This window comes from Suncus etruscus, chromosome 8, assembly GCF_024139225.1.
Source record: "Suncus etruscus isolate mSunEtr1 chromosome 8, mSunEtr1.pri.cur, whole genome shotgun sequence".
NCBI classification, from domain to species: domain Eukaryota; kingdom Metazoa; phylum Chordata; class Mammalia; order Eulipotyphla; family Soricidae; genus Suncus; species Suncus etruscus.
Genome location: NC_064855.1, coordinates 56,025,519 through 56,038,435, shown reverse-complemented (window position 1 = coordinate 56,038,435; position 12,917 = coordinate 56,025,519). Strand labels below are relative to the sequence as shown.

The 12,917-nt window shown below is 37.5% G+C and overlaps 1 protein-coding gene across 1 annotated transcript in view; it reads left to right on the top strand.

Moving 5' to 3' along the window:
- LHFPL6 (LHFPL tetraspan subfamily member 6) overlaps positions 1 to 12,599 on the top strand; it is a 291,971-nt gene extending 279,372 nt beyond the window's left edge. The window contains exon 4 of the mRNA XM_049778855.1: positions 11,515 to 12,599. Coding sequence (XP_049634812.1) covers positions 11,515 to 11,633 — 119 coding nt within the window. The 3' untranslated portion in view covers positions 11,634 to 12,599. The remainder of the gene's footprint in view (positions 1 to 11,514) is intronic.
- The last annotated feature ends 318 nt before the right edge of the window (positions 12,600 to 12,917 follow it).

The window sequence follows — 12,917 nt, the reverse complement described above, 5'->3', positions numbered from 1 at the left end:
TCTCTGACATAAGAGAATGCAAAATATCACACTGAAAATTATTTATTTTAAATGGCTACTTAATTTAGATAATAAATTATGTAAGTTGCACACATAAATTTTATATCTCTAATTGCAGTATTTTGTTATTTTCACATATTCTTTTTACTCTGATACATAGCAAGAACCTATGTTTGCTTCTTCCCTACTTCTCATTTTATTCTGAGGGACAGACAGTGTAGTGTGTCTGATGAATTATCTACTGTTTTGTGATGCACACAAGATACTCTCCAGAAATATAATAATTCTTAGATAAGATACACACATTTTGCAAAACCAATGTTTAGATTCACCCCTAGGAAGATGCAGTGGGAGTTGTTGAGGGACATGTGAGGCACTGGTGGTACTTCAGTATCAGGTTTATTCTGATACTAGAGTCTATAATTTTGTGCTAGAATTCTAGGACTTCTAACTTTTTACTGATTCAAATCAACTAAAACTTCAATATCAGGCTTTGTTCTGATTCTTGGACTAAATTCAGGCTTTGTTCTAGTTTCAGTGATTTCAGTTGACCACAGGATTTGGGTAAGGAAACTTCACAGACCTTGATTCAAAGAAAAGCTGGAAAGACTGTTCATTCATTCTTCACTTAAATCACAAATACTAATGTTAAGAGTCATAGTCAAGTGATAAAGGAAAGGTACTAAGGAGAGTCAAGCAGTATGTGGGAGAATGAGAATGAAGGAGAAAGACCAAACCAGGGTGCAGTTTCAGGGGAGGAAGGCTCACCCTCCTCTGGAACCCACAAGAACTCTGAACAGTCAGCATGCACATCTTCCTTGACTTCCCATGGAATAACCTTCTATGACTCATCATAAGTTTATGTGATACATTTAAAATCATGTAATATATTAAACCTACTTCATATTATATTTTAGTTTGGCCTACCTTAAACACTTTCAGAATACTTATATAAGAGAACTTAGATTTTTCCTGCAATAAAGCAAAATCATTTTTTAAGCCAAAAGACAGCATTTTATTCACAGGTGTGCTGAAGTATCCACATGTGCATCATATCCCTTACGTAATTTTCAAGCATATTTCTCTGCCATATGTCTGAAAGGGGTACATGATTCACTGTTTCCTAATCTAGTGCTATAGTGTGGGGCAAAACACTCAAGTCTCATACACACATGAAAGTGTATAAGTTCTCACTGCAATTACCCTTCAAAGAGTCATGCCAAGAGAAATGTTTGGTGACAAGTGGATGCTGAACACAATATTAAGACTCACCCAGAAGCCAGGAGAGGAGCCCAAGGAGCCACATTCCTAGCCTGGTCCAACCACTTTGGTGGGCATGATGCAAAATCCAGAAGACAGATTACTGTAGGAAATATTGTTTCCCAACCACAGAAGGAAAGGAAGCTATTGACGGATGGTTAAGTAGCATGATGGGCCAGCAAACCCCTGGATTCAGAATGACAGCTTTGCCAATTGAGGGTGATTGGTTCAGATATGAGCTACAAAGAAGATATTTATTATTTAATCTATGTAATATATATAAATATATATAAAATATTATTTATATGTTGGGTACTTGCATGGTTTGCAAGTTTTCATATCTCCATTCAGCCCATCCCAGCTTTTTTTTTATTTAAACACATTAATTACATACATGATTGTGTTTGGGTTTCAGTCATGTAAAGAACACCACCCATCACCAATGCAACATTCCCATCACCAATGTCCCAAGTCTCCCTCCTCCCCACCTGACCTCCGCCTGTACTCTAAACAGGCTCTCCATTTCCCTTATACATTCTCATTATTAGGACAGTTCAAAATGTAGTTATTTCTCTAACTAAACTTATCACTCTTTGTGGAGAGCTTCCTGAGGTGAGCTAGAACTTCCAGCTCTTTTCTCTTTTGTGTCTGAAAATTATTATTGCAAGAATGTCTTTCATTTTTCTTAAAACCCATAGATGAGTGAGACCATTCTGCGTTTTTTTCACTCTCTCTGACTTATTTCACTCAGAATATTACATTCCGTGTACATCCATGTATAGGAAAATTTCATGACTTCATCTCTCCTGACAGCTGCATAATATTCCATTGTTTATATGTACCACAGTTTCTTTAGCCATTCATATCTTAAAGGGCATCTTGGTTGTTTCCAGAGTCTTGCTATAGTAAATAGTACTGCAATGAATATAGGTGTAAGGAAGGGGTTTTTGTATTGTATTTTTGTGCTCCTAGGGTATATTCCTAGGAGTGGTATAGCTGGATCGTATGGGAGCTTGAATTCAAGTTTTTGGAGGAATCTCCATATTGCTTTCCATAAAGGTTGAACTAGACGGCATTCGCACCAGCAGTGGATAAGAGTTCCTTTCTCTCTATATACCCGCCAACACTGTTTATTCTCATTTTTTGTGATGTGTGCCATTCTCTGGGGTGTGAGGTGGTATCTCATCGTTGTTTTGATTTGCATCTCCCTGATGATTAGAGATGTGGAGCATTTTTTCATGTGTCTTTTGGCCATTTGTATTTCTTCTTTGTCAAAGTGTCTGTTCATTTCTTCTCCCTATATTTTGATGGGATTAGATTTTTTTTCTTGTAAATTTCTGTCAGTGCCTTATATATTTTGGAGATTAGCCCCTTATCTGATGGGTATTGGGTGAATAGTTTCTCCCACTCAGTGGGGGGCTCTTGTATCCTGGGCACTATTTCCTTTCAGGTGCAGAAGCTTCTCAGCTTAATATATTCCCATCTGTTAATATCTGCTTTCACTTGCTTGAAGAGTACAGTTTCCTCCTTGAAGATGCCTGTAGTCTCAATGTCTTGGAGTGTTTTGCCTATGTGTTGTTCCATATATCTTATGGTTTTGGGTCTGATATCGAGGTCTTTGATCCATTTGGATTTTACCTTCGTACATGATGTTAGCCGGGGGTCTAAGTCAATTTTTTGCAAGCGGCTATCCATTTGTGCCAACACCACTTGTTGAAGAGGCTTTCCCTGCTCCATTTAGGATTTCCTGCTCCTTTATCAAAAATAAGGTGACTGTATGTCTGAGGAACATTTTCTGAGTATTCAAGCCTATTCCACTGATCTGAGGGCCTGTACTTATTCCAATACCATGCTGTTTTGATAACTATTTCTTTGTAGTAAAGTTTAAAGTTGGGGAAAGTAATTCTTCCCATATTCTTTTTCCCAATGATTGCTTTAGCTATTTTAGGGTGTTTATTGTTCCAAAAGAATTTCAAAAGTGCCTGATACACTTCTTTGAAGAATATCATGGGTATCTTTAGATGGATAGCATTAAATCTCTATAATGCCTTGGGGAGTATTGCCATTTTGATGATGTTAATCCTGCCAATCCATGAGCAGGGTAGATTTACGGATGTTAAAACATCCTTGCATTCCTGGGATGAAAACTACTTGATCTTAGTGGATGATCTTTTTAATGAGGCATTGAATCCTATTTGCCAGGATTTTGTTGAGGATCTTTGCATCTGCATTCATCAGCGATATTGGTCTGTAATTTTCATTTTTTCGTAGCGTCTCTGTCTGGTTTAGGTATCAATGTGATGTTGGCTTCATAAAAGCTATTTGGAAGTGTTTCCGTTTGTTCAATTTCATGAAAAAGGCTTGCCAGGATTGGTAGTAGTTCCTCTTGGAAAGTATGAAAGAATTCATTAGTGAATCCATCCGGGCCTGGGCTTTTGTTTTTGGGCAGACATGTGATACCGTTTTAATTTCATCAATGGTGATGGGGGTGTTTAGATATGCTACATCCTCTTCCTTCAACCGTGGAAGATTATAAGAGTCCAAGAATTTATCCACTTCTTCCAGGTTCTCCTTTTTAGTGGCATAGAGTTTCTCAAAGTAGTTTCTGATTACCCTTTGAATCTCTGACATATCAGTAGTGATCTCTCCTTTTTCATAACTAATACGAGTTATCAAGTTTCTCTGTCTCTCTTTCTTTGTTAGGTTTGCCAGTGATTTATCAATCTTGTTTATTTTTTTCAAAGAACCAACTTCTGCTTTTGTTGATCTTTCGATTGTTTTTTGGATTTGCACTTCGTTGATTTCTGCTCTCAGCTTTGTTATTTCCTTCTATCTCCCTATTTTGGGGTCCTTTTGTTGAGCACTTTCTAGTTCTATTAGCCGTATCATTAAGCTACTCAGGTAAACTCCTTCTTCCTTCCTGATGTGTGCTTGCAAAGCTATAAATTTTCCTCTCAGTACTGCTTTTGCTGTGTCCCATAAGTTCTGATAGTTTGTGTCTTTATTGTCATTTGTTTCCAGGAACCTTTTGATTTCCTCCTTGATTTCATCTCGGACCCACTGGTTATTGAGCATGAGGCTGTTTAACTTCCAGGTGTTAAAGTGTTTCTTCTGAGTCCCTTTGGAGTTCACAAATAATTTCAGAGCCTTGTGGTCAGCGAAGGTAGTCTGCAAAATTTCTATCCTCTTGATCTTATGGAAGTATGTTTTATGTGCCAGAGTGTAGTCTATCCTGGAGAATGTCCCATGTACATTGGAGAAGAATGTGTATCCAGGTTTCTGGGGATGGAGTGTCCTATATATATCCACTAGGCCTCTTTCTTCCATTTCTCTCCTCAGGTCTACTATATTCTTGTTGGGTTTCAGTCTGGTTGACCTATCCAGTGTTGACAAAACCGTGTTAAGGTCCCCCACAATTATTGTGTTGTTGTTGATATTATTTTTCAGATTTGTCAACAGTTGTATTAAATATTTTGCTGGCCCCTCATTTGGTGCATATATGTTTAGGAGAGTGAATTTTTCCTGCTCTATGTACCCCTTGATTAATATAAAATGTCCGTCTTTGTCCCTTACAACCTTCCTGAGTATAAAGTTTGCATTATCTGATATTAGTATGGCCACTCCAGCTTTTTTATGGGTGTTGTTTGCTTGGATAATTTTTCTCCAGCCTTTTATTTTGAGTCTATGTTTGTTCTGACTATTCAGGTGCGTTTCATGTAGGCAGCAGAAGCTTAGATTGAGTTTTTTGTTCCATTTAGCCACTCTGTGTCTCTTAACTGGTGCATTTAGTCCATTGATGTTGAGAGAAAGAATTGTCCTGGGATTTAACGCCATCTTTATTTCAAAATTTGGTGTGTCTTTCGGGTAGTCTTGTCTTAGATTAGGTCTTTCAGTTCTTCTCTTAAGACTGGTTTTGTGTCTGTGAAGTTTCTGAGCTGTTTTTTGTCTGTGAAACCATGTATTCTTCCATCAAACCGAAAAGTGAGTTTTGCTGGGTATAGTATTCTGGGTGAAGCATTCATTTCATTCAGTCTTGTCACAATATCCCACCACTGCTTTCTGGCATTCAGTGTTTCTGGTGACAGGTCTGCTGTAAATCTCAGGGAAGCTTGCTTGAACGTGATTTCCCCTTTTGATCTTGCTGTTTTCAGAATTCTGTCTCTCTCTGTGGGATTTGTCATTGTGACTAGGATGTGTCTTGGGGTGGTTTTTCTGGGGTCTCTTTTGGTTGGTACTCTTCGAGCATGCAGGATTTGATCACATATATTCTTTAGCTCTGGAAGTTTCTCTTTAATGATGTTCTTGACCATTGATTCTTCCTGGAAATTTTCTTCCTGGGTCTCTGGGACTCCAATGATTCTTAAGTTGTTTCTGTTGAGCTTATCATAGACTTCTATTTTCATCTGTTCCCATTCTTTGACTAATTTTTCCATTGTCTGTTCATTTGCTTTAAGTTTTTTTTTCCAATCTCTCCTGCTGTATGGAATTGTTATGTATCTCATCTTCCACAGCACCAAGTCTATTCTCAGCTTTTGATACCCTGTCCCAGAGCTTATCCATTTTGTCATTCACTTCGTTTACTGACTTTTTCAGGTATGTTAGTTGACAAGTTATTTCAGTTTTGAGTTTTGTGATTTCTATCTTCATAATTTCTTGTTTCTTATTAGTGTTCTGTTCAACTCGATCCATGGTTTCTTTGAGTTCGTTGCGCATCTTCCATATTGCTAGTCTAAAGTCCTTATCTGAGAGTTTGATTAGTAGGTTGGTCATTATCTGGTCCTCAGAATTGTCATCTTCATTCTTTATGTCTGATGCTGGCCTGCGTTGTTTCCCCATTGTCACACTTGTATTGTGGGATTTTCTACGTGTTGTGGTGGAATTCATTGGCTATATGATGCAGGCAGCAAACTCCTCTGGCTCCACCCTTTCTGGATGGGCTGACTTGCCTCTAAGGGAGGGGAGTCCTCCATGGATGAAGCCTCACACAGCATCAAATCTTAGGCCGAGCACGCAACAGAGAAGACAGTCTGGAGAGAAATGCATGCTTCTGTGATCCAGCACAGTTTTTAGTGTAATTTTTTCTTTTTGTTGCGATGGTTTTTATTTATTAGAAAGAGCACATGACCGTGTAGCGAAGTGGAGCTACGTGCTCTACTGGAGCCTCTTTTTGGCCCACTCCCAAGAGGTTCACACAAGAGGACAGTAGACACACATAGGTAGCACTCACAGTTTTTCACAGTCGGGCCCCACTGGGCAGGCGTAGTTTCGTGGTTTTTCCCAGCCTGACGTCACAAACAGGGGACCCCGAAGCAAAATCATTTAACCAAGGACTTATGTTATTTTGCTTTTTTTTTTATGTTGCTGGGAATAGATTTCAGAACCTCACACATTTTAAAGCATGTATTCTATCACTTGAAGCACATTCCTTGCCTCCACAAGTGCATTATAAAAATAATAAGTATCTCATGAAATGTACTGAAGAGTATTAGTGGTTTACCTCCATATTATGAAGCTAACTAGGAGCTGAGACTCCTAACACTGCCAGCATCCTGAGAGCACCATACCATGCATGCATCACTAGGTAACAAAAAAAAAAAGCTCAAAATTAAAAAAATAAAATATAGTTTCAAGGGAATGTATGTCATTATTGGAAACTAATATAAATTGTAAATGAGCCCATAGTGAATGGGATAAAATCTATATTGAAGGCAAGAAAGCATACTTCCTCCATCTGTATGATCCCTCATTAACTAAAGGTCACCAGGCTCTCTAGGCTCTGAGGCTCCATGCTCAGCAATTCTGAATATAGTTGCCATGTGGACTTGGAACATAGTGAATAGCTGCCCCATAACCCACAGAAAGATTGATAGGAGTCAAGTGGTACAATTACCCTAAGACAGCTCCCCAACCAGCATTGAACTTATAGGATTTAAATTGATGCTATATTATTAATGTTTCTGGAGAACAAAAAAATGCTCAATTCTTGCTCTAATCAAATTCAAACCTATATCTTTATTTATTGCAAGTGGCCCTAGGTAGCTCTATTATTCTCAATTAATTAGATTCACCAGTTACCTTTTCTTAAGTGAGTGTCTAATAACTAATAAAGAATTATAGACTGGCCTTTCATGTTGGGTCATGAAATGATGGGTAGGTCAGTACCTTGTTACTAATGATAGGAAGTTGTGTTTTGTGTATAGAGCCCCATTCTGAGTCGACAGACACAAATTTTGCTGATTTTTGGAAAGGTTCTAAACCACTTGCCACCTTTTAGCTTTCTACCAATTCTTCCTCCCAGATTTATTTATTAAATAATAATTTAAAATGGGTATTTTCCCAAGACTCACACCACAATAACAACTGTTACTGTGAATGTGACTTTAAAGGAAATTCAGCTGCCCTTGACAAATCCTTGTTCTGTTTATCAGTATTCAAAAAGGTTTAGGTGCCATGGAATCCTACTCTCAGGTGCAGATGTAATCTTCCAGGATTTATAATCTTGGTATGAGACTATAAATGCAGAGGTAGGCTAAGAAATTTTCTCTAACATTCACTGACTAGAACTACTCAAAATTTTAGATATTTTTTTCAGGATCTTACTATCACTCTGCTTTGCTTTCTTACTTTAGATGTGCATTTACCTCATCTTTCTTTCAATATTTATTTCTTGAGAGCTTGTTTGGAGGTTCTAGCAGGGGAGCGCAGCTACTCGTATACCCTCGACCGAAGAATGGTCCGTCTCTATTCGGGGAAGGCCGTCCTCTTCGACCGAGCGCGCAGCTTCGGGAGGGACGCACATGGAGCGGTGAGGGAGAAAGGGGACACCCGCCTAGCCAGCCAGATCAGCCGAATCAACCCTGGCGATCAATGGGGTGACAGATGTCGCAGCCAGATCGCCCTCACATCCTATTTATTTCTTGAATACCTAATTGGAGCTAGTAGTTAAGGATATGATAGGGAACAAAATACATAAAGATCTCACCTAATAGAAATGTTTGCTCACATGGGAGAATTAAATAAAACACACACACACAGAAAGAGAGAGAAAAAACATAAAGAGAGAGAGAAAGAGGTAGAGAAACAGGTAGGTATGAAGGTGTCCTTAACAAAAATTATTTGAGAAGCCAATTTCCCAATAATTGGAAAGTAGAACTTTCCAGATACAAAGAATAATGGTAGCAATAAAGTATCCTAACTAGTGATAAGTCTGGTTGGTCTAGAGAAAGCAATGTAGTCAGAAGGAAAATAAGAAGGACCTGGAGAAAAAAAGTGGGGAGGGTGCAGAGAGATAGAACAGGAGGCCAACTGAAGTTCAATTCCAACCACCCCTTATGGTCCCTGAAGCACTACCAGAGTGATCCCTGAGTGATAATGGATTGAAGAGCCAAAGCATGTCCTGAGCATAACCAGGCATAGTCCCAAACCAAATTAAATTAAAGTGGCCTAATCAAAACAATGCAGGAAAGGAAGGAGAGTTGGAAGGAAGGTGGAAGGAAGGAAGGAAGGAAGGAAGGAAGGAAGGAAGGAAGGAAGGAAGGAAGGAAGGAAGGAAGGAAGGAAGGAAGGAAGGAAGGAAGGAAGGAAGGAAGGAAGAAAGGAAGGAAGGAAGGAAGGAAGGAGAAAAGAAAAAAGAAAGGGAGGGAAAAAGGAGGGAAAAGAACCTGAGAAGTAGATGGATCCAGCTGACTTGAAGCTTTATGGGCTATTTGAAGGATATTATATTTTTCGGACCAGAGTGATAGCTCAATGGGCTGAGCACCCGGCAGACCTGGATTGAGCTTCACATGGTCCTCTATGCACCCTCAGGATTAGCCCCTGATCCCAGAGCCAGGATTAGGTGGACCATAACACAGAGTGAGGCTCAGAAAGCCCAAACTAAACTTAAATCTTTTAAGAAATAGTTAGAAATTTTTAGAGGACTATAATAAAATTATAGTTAATCTGATATATTAAAAATTATATAAAAGATAGTTTAAAAGGTTAATTATAGTTAAAATGATAGGAGCCAATTTTGTCCATTTTAGTGTGGTAAATTGCTAGAGGGAACAAGGATCAGGAAAGCAGTGAAGGCTGAATGGGACGAGGCAAGGATTTGAGAAGTGATAGAAACACGAATATGAATTTTGTTTATTTCAATCATCTTTTTATTACTAATTTCTCAGTTTAATTCCACTGTGCTCTGAGAATTGGCATTTGTTTCCATTCTTTTTTACTTTGTTTTAAAAAATGCATCACATAGCTGTCTGTAATATACTTGTTTACAAATAAGTGACAGTAAAGTTATTTTTTAAAGAATAGAAAAAATAAAAAGAAAAGGAAAATTTTGAAAATAAAAGAATAGCAAGCACATTTGAATAGAAAGAAAAAATAAAAAGAAAAGGAAAATTTTGAAAATGAAAGAAAAAAGAAATAGCAAGCACATTTGTGAAAATTATTGTATCTCCAATGAAGTCATTAATACAATAGCAGAAAGTTTAGTCGGCTCTTGTTACTTGCTGTCCATCCTGTTAATTTGATATTTTTCTGTAGTAATAACAGCATCAAACAATGAAGTTGTCCAGATATTCAATGCACTATTACTGTTACTGCGGCTTTTTGGGGTGTGTTCTCAGCTGCTAGGCCTCCTAGAAGAAAGAGGATCGGGAAGTGCCCACATTCACTCCATATAGTCCTGGCGTACCTGAAGTTTGGTCAGAATGGCGCCCCTAAAAAAAGTCATAAAAGGAAGTGAGGCAGGGCCATCAGCAAAATGGTGATTCTGGATCACGAATGCAGCAGGTATGAATTAGGCATGGCAGAGAATTGATATGCCCTCCTCTCTTAGATTTTCAGCTTTCTGCTGCATGGCTGGTGTACATATGATTTTTCATGGCTTGGTTTACATCTCTTTTGAGAAAAGAGTCCATGGAGCTGGTTCTGTGTGACCATGGCAAATGTGTTTGTGGGCATGGTTACATGTCTATTTCAATTCTTTTAAATGTATGAAAGTGTCTTTTATGGTTAGAATCCTGGTAAATTTTCCATGTGACATTGAGAAGAAGAATATGCCAGAATGATAGTACAGCACATAAGGTGTTTGCATTGCATGGGGCTCACCAAGTGCCAGTACCATCTCCTGAGCCACTCCAGGAGAGATTCCAAGTGCAAAAATAGAAATAAATTTTGCTTACTACTGGGTGTGGAAACATAAAAAGAAAAAAAAAAGACAATTTGGGGGCCATAATGATAGTATAGCTGTGGAAAGAGTGCTTATCTTAACTGTAACTGATCTGAGTTTGAGCCCTGACACTACATATAGCCCCCCCAAGAACTCAAGAAATGCCAGGAATGATTTCAGAACATAGAGAAAGGAGGAAGCCCTGAATAGTGCCAAATGTAACACACACACACACACACACACACACACACACACACACACACACACACACACACACACACACTACATTTTTCTCCCTGCTTGAGGATGCAATATATAGATGTTAATTATATTCAGTGGTTGGTGCTTTTAAGTTTATCATGCTCTTTCTAACTTTGCTGGATATATTCTTTTCTGATAGTGGTGTGATGAAGTCTTCAGCTATGATAAAAGACTCTTAGAATCTGTCAGTTTAGCCTCACTTAATTTGATTTGTTGTTGCTTGGCATATGCATATTAAGGGCTACAGTATCTTCTTGGAGAATTGACTCCTTTATCATTATGTGATGCCTTTATCAATGATATTTCTTTGAGCTTGGATCTTTCAGAAATCAATACAGCTATTCCTACTTTGATAATGTTTTAGTATTATACATGTATTATTAATAATCATAATATTCCAGATTTGTAGTCCTGAGAGATCAGGACAAAAATTGAACCATGTCATCATGTTCTAATTTACATAATTTATATAAACAAAAGATTATTATTTACCAGGATAATCTAGAAGTTTTTGTTGCCCAATTCAAATGAGTCACTTAGCCATTATTTATAAATAGCCATATTCACTTAAGAATTACCTTTTAATTGAATCTTCTCTTTAGAGAAACAGCTTTACAGAACTATATCTATATTTGAAAATTAAGAACAGATTTATTGGTTATTGTGATTGAAATAAAACTGTGTTTTTTCCACATTTTCAATTGAGAGGGTATGCCATATTTCTAATTGTATTTCAGTTTTACAAGGTCTGCACTCATAGATATACCAGAGTTCCTGTTAAATTCTGTTAATTCTGATTGTTAAATCATCTTTCTCTCCCTCTCTTGTGTCCGTAGGTAAGTGTGAAATAGGCTGGGCCTACTATTGCACTGGAGCAGGAGCCACCACTGCCATGCTGCTGTGTACCTGGCTGGCCTGCTTCTCAGGCAAGAAACAGAAGCAATACCCCTACTGACATGGAGTCACTGAAAGTCAACAGAGAAGATAGCCTGAAGGGACTGAGACACCCAAAAGCTTTCAGAAGGTGGAATCAAGGCTCTATTCATTTGATGCAAATGAGATGAAACCCAATGGAAATCAAAAATGCTATGTAATGTAGTCATGTGCTGCAAGAATTTTATGAAAGTAAAGGAAAGCATAAAATGATAGGGAAAAAAATGGACCAAAGGCTGAAAATATTGCAGGGTTTTGGGTGTTTCTCTTCCATAGAATATTATTCATATAGAACACATAGACATACAAAACATACAAAAAAATTTATATATGCAAACAGAGGTTTTGATTTCTTTTTGAAGATGAGGACTCAGAGAAGACTCAAAAGGGCTAGTAGAAACAGTATTATGTTGAGAAGCAGGGTAACCCCCAGATGTTCCCCTGTAGGTCACAGCACTTCTGAAAGCACATGAGCACATCCAGACATCTGCATTTCATATATCCCACACACAAACAGAAATCATCCACAGAGAACACGAGAGGGTTAGTGGCACATTTCTCTTTTTTCTTTTTAATATACATTTAAAATACAGTATTATCACTTTATAAATCATACATTAAACCTAGTAAATGGACCAATATGACACTTTACCAGTATTTTGTATAACTTACATAAACCCTTTGTCCTCAAAGTGTCTTCAGTGTTTATGCATACCTTTATAGTTAAGCCTTTATTATTCCATATTATTCAAAATATGCAATATTTCTCTGAGTAGCTTTTGCAATTATATGAAGAATAAACTTCCTGTCTACTCTAGGAGAGAGTACAGCTGAAGGTAAAAGAATAATGGTCTCATTAGATATTTTTTTTGCCCATTATTGTAATGTTGTGCCACACTTGTTTCAATATTAATTTTGTAAAGAATAAAAAGTGCTATTTTGTTTGTATTTGAAAAGCTCTGTGAATAAATTCTCTCTTTGATCAATAGCTAACTGAGTCATAGAATGGTTCTTCAAGTATATGCCTTGCTTCTTTAATTTCTTAACTATTGCCATTCAACTCCAAACATCTTGTAAACTTTCTTTTTTCTTTTAAGGTTTCCTACTGACTCTTGTAGTTGCTCTTTGTAATAGGTACAAGAAATACTAAAAGTTCTAACTTTTAATTTTAACCTTTTACAAGTAGAATTTTAACTTCCTCTTTATTGTACTTCAGTCATGATCAATTTTTTATAAAAAAATACAAGTTTTTTTTTTAATTTAATGTGAGAATATGGGCTAATTAACTGTCAGAATAGGGCAACTG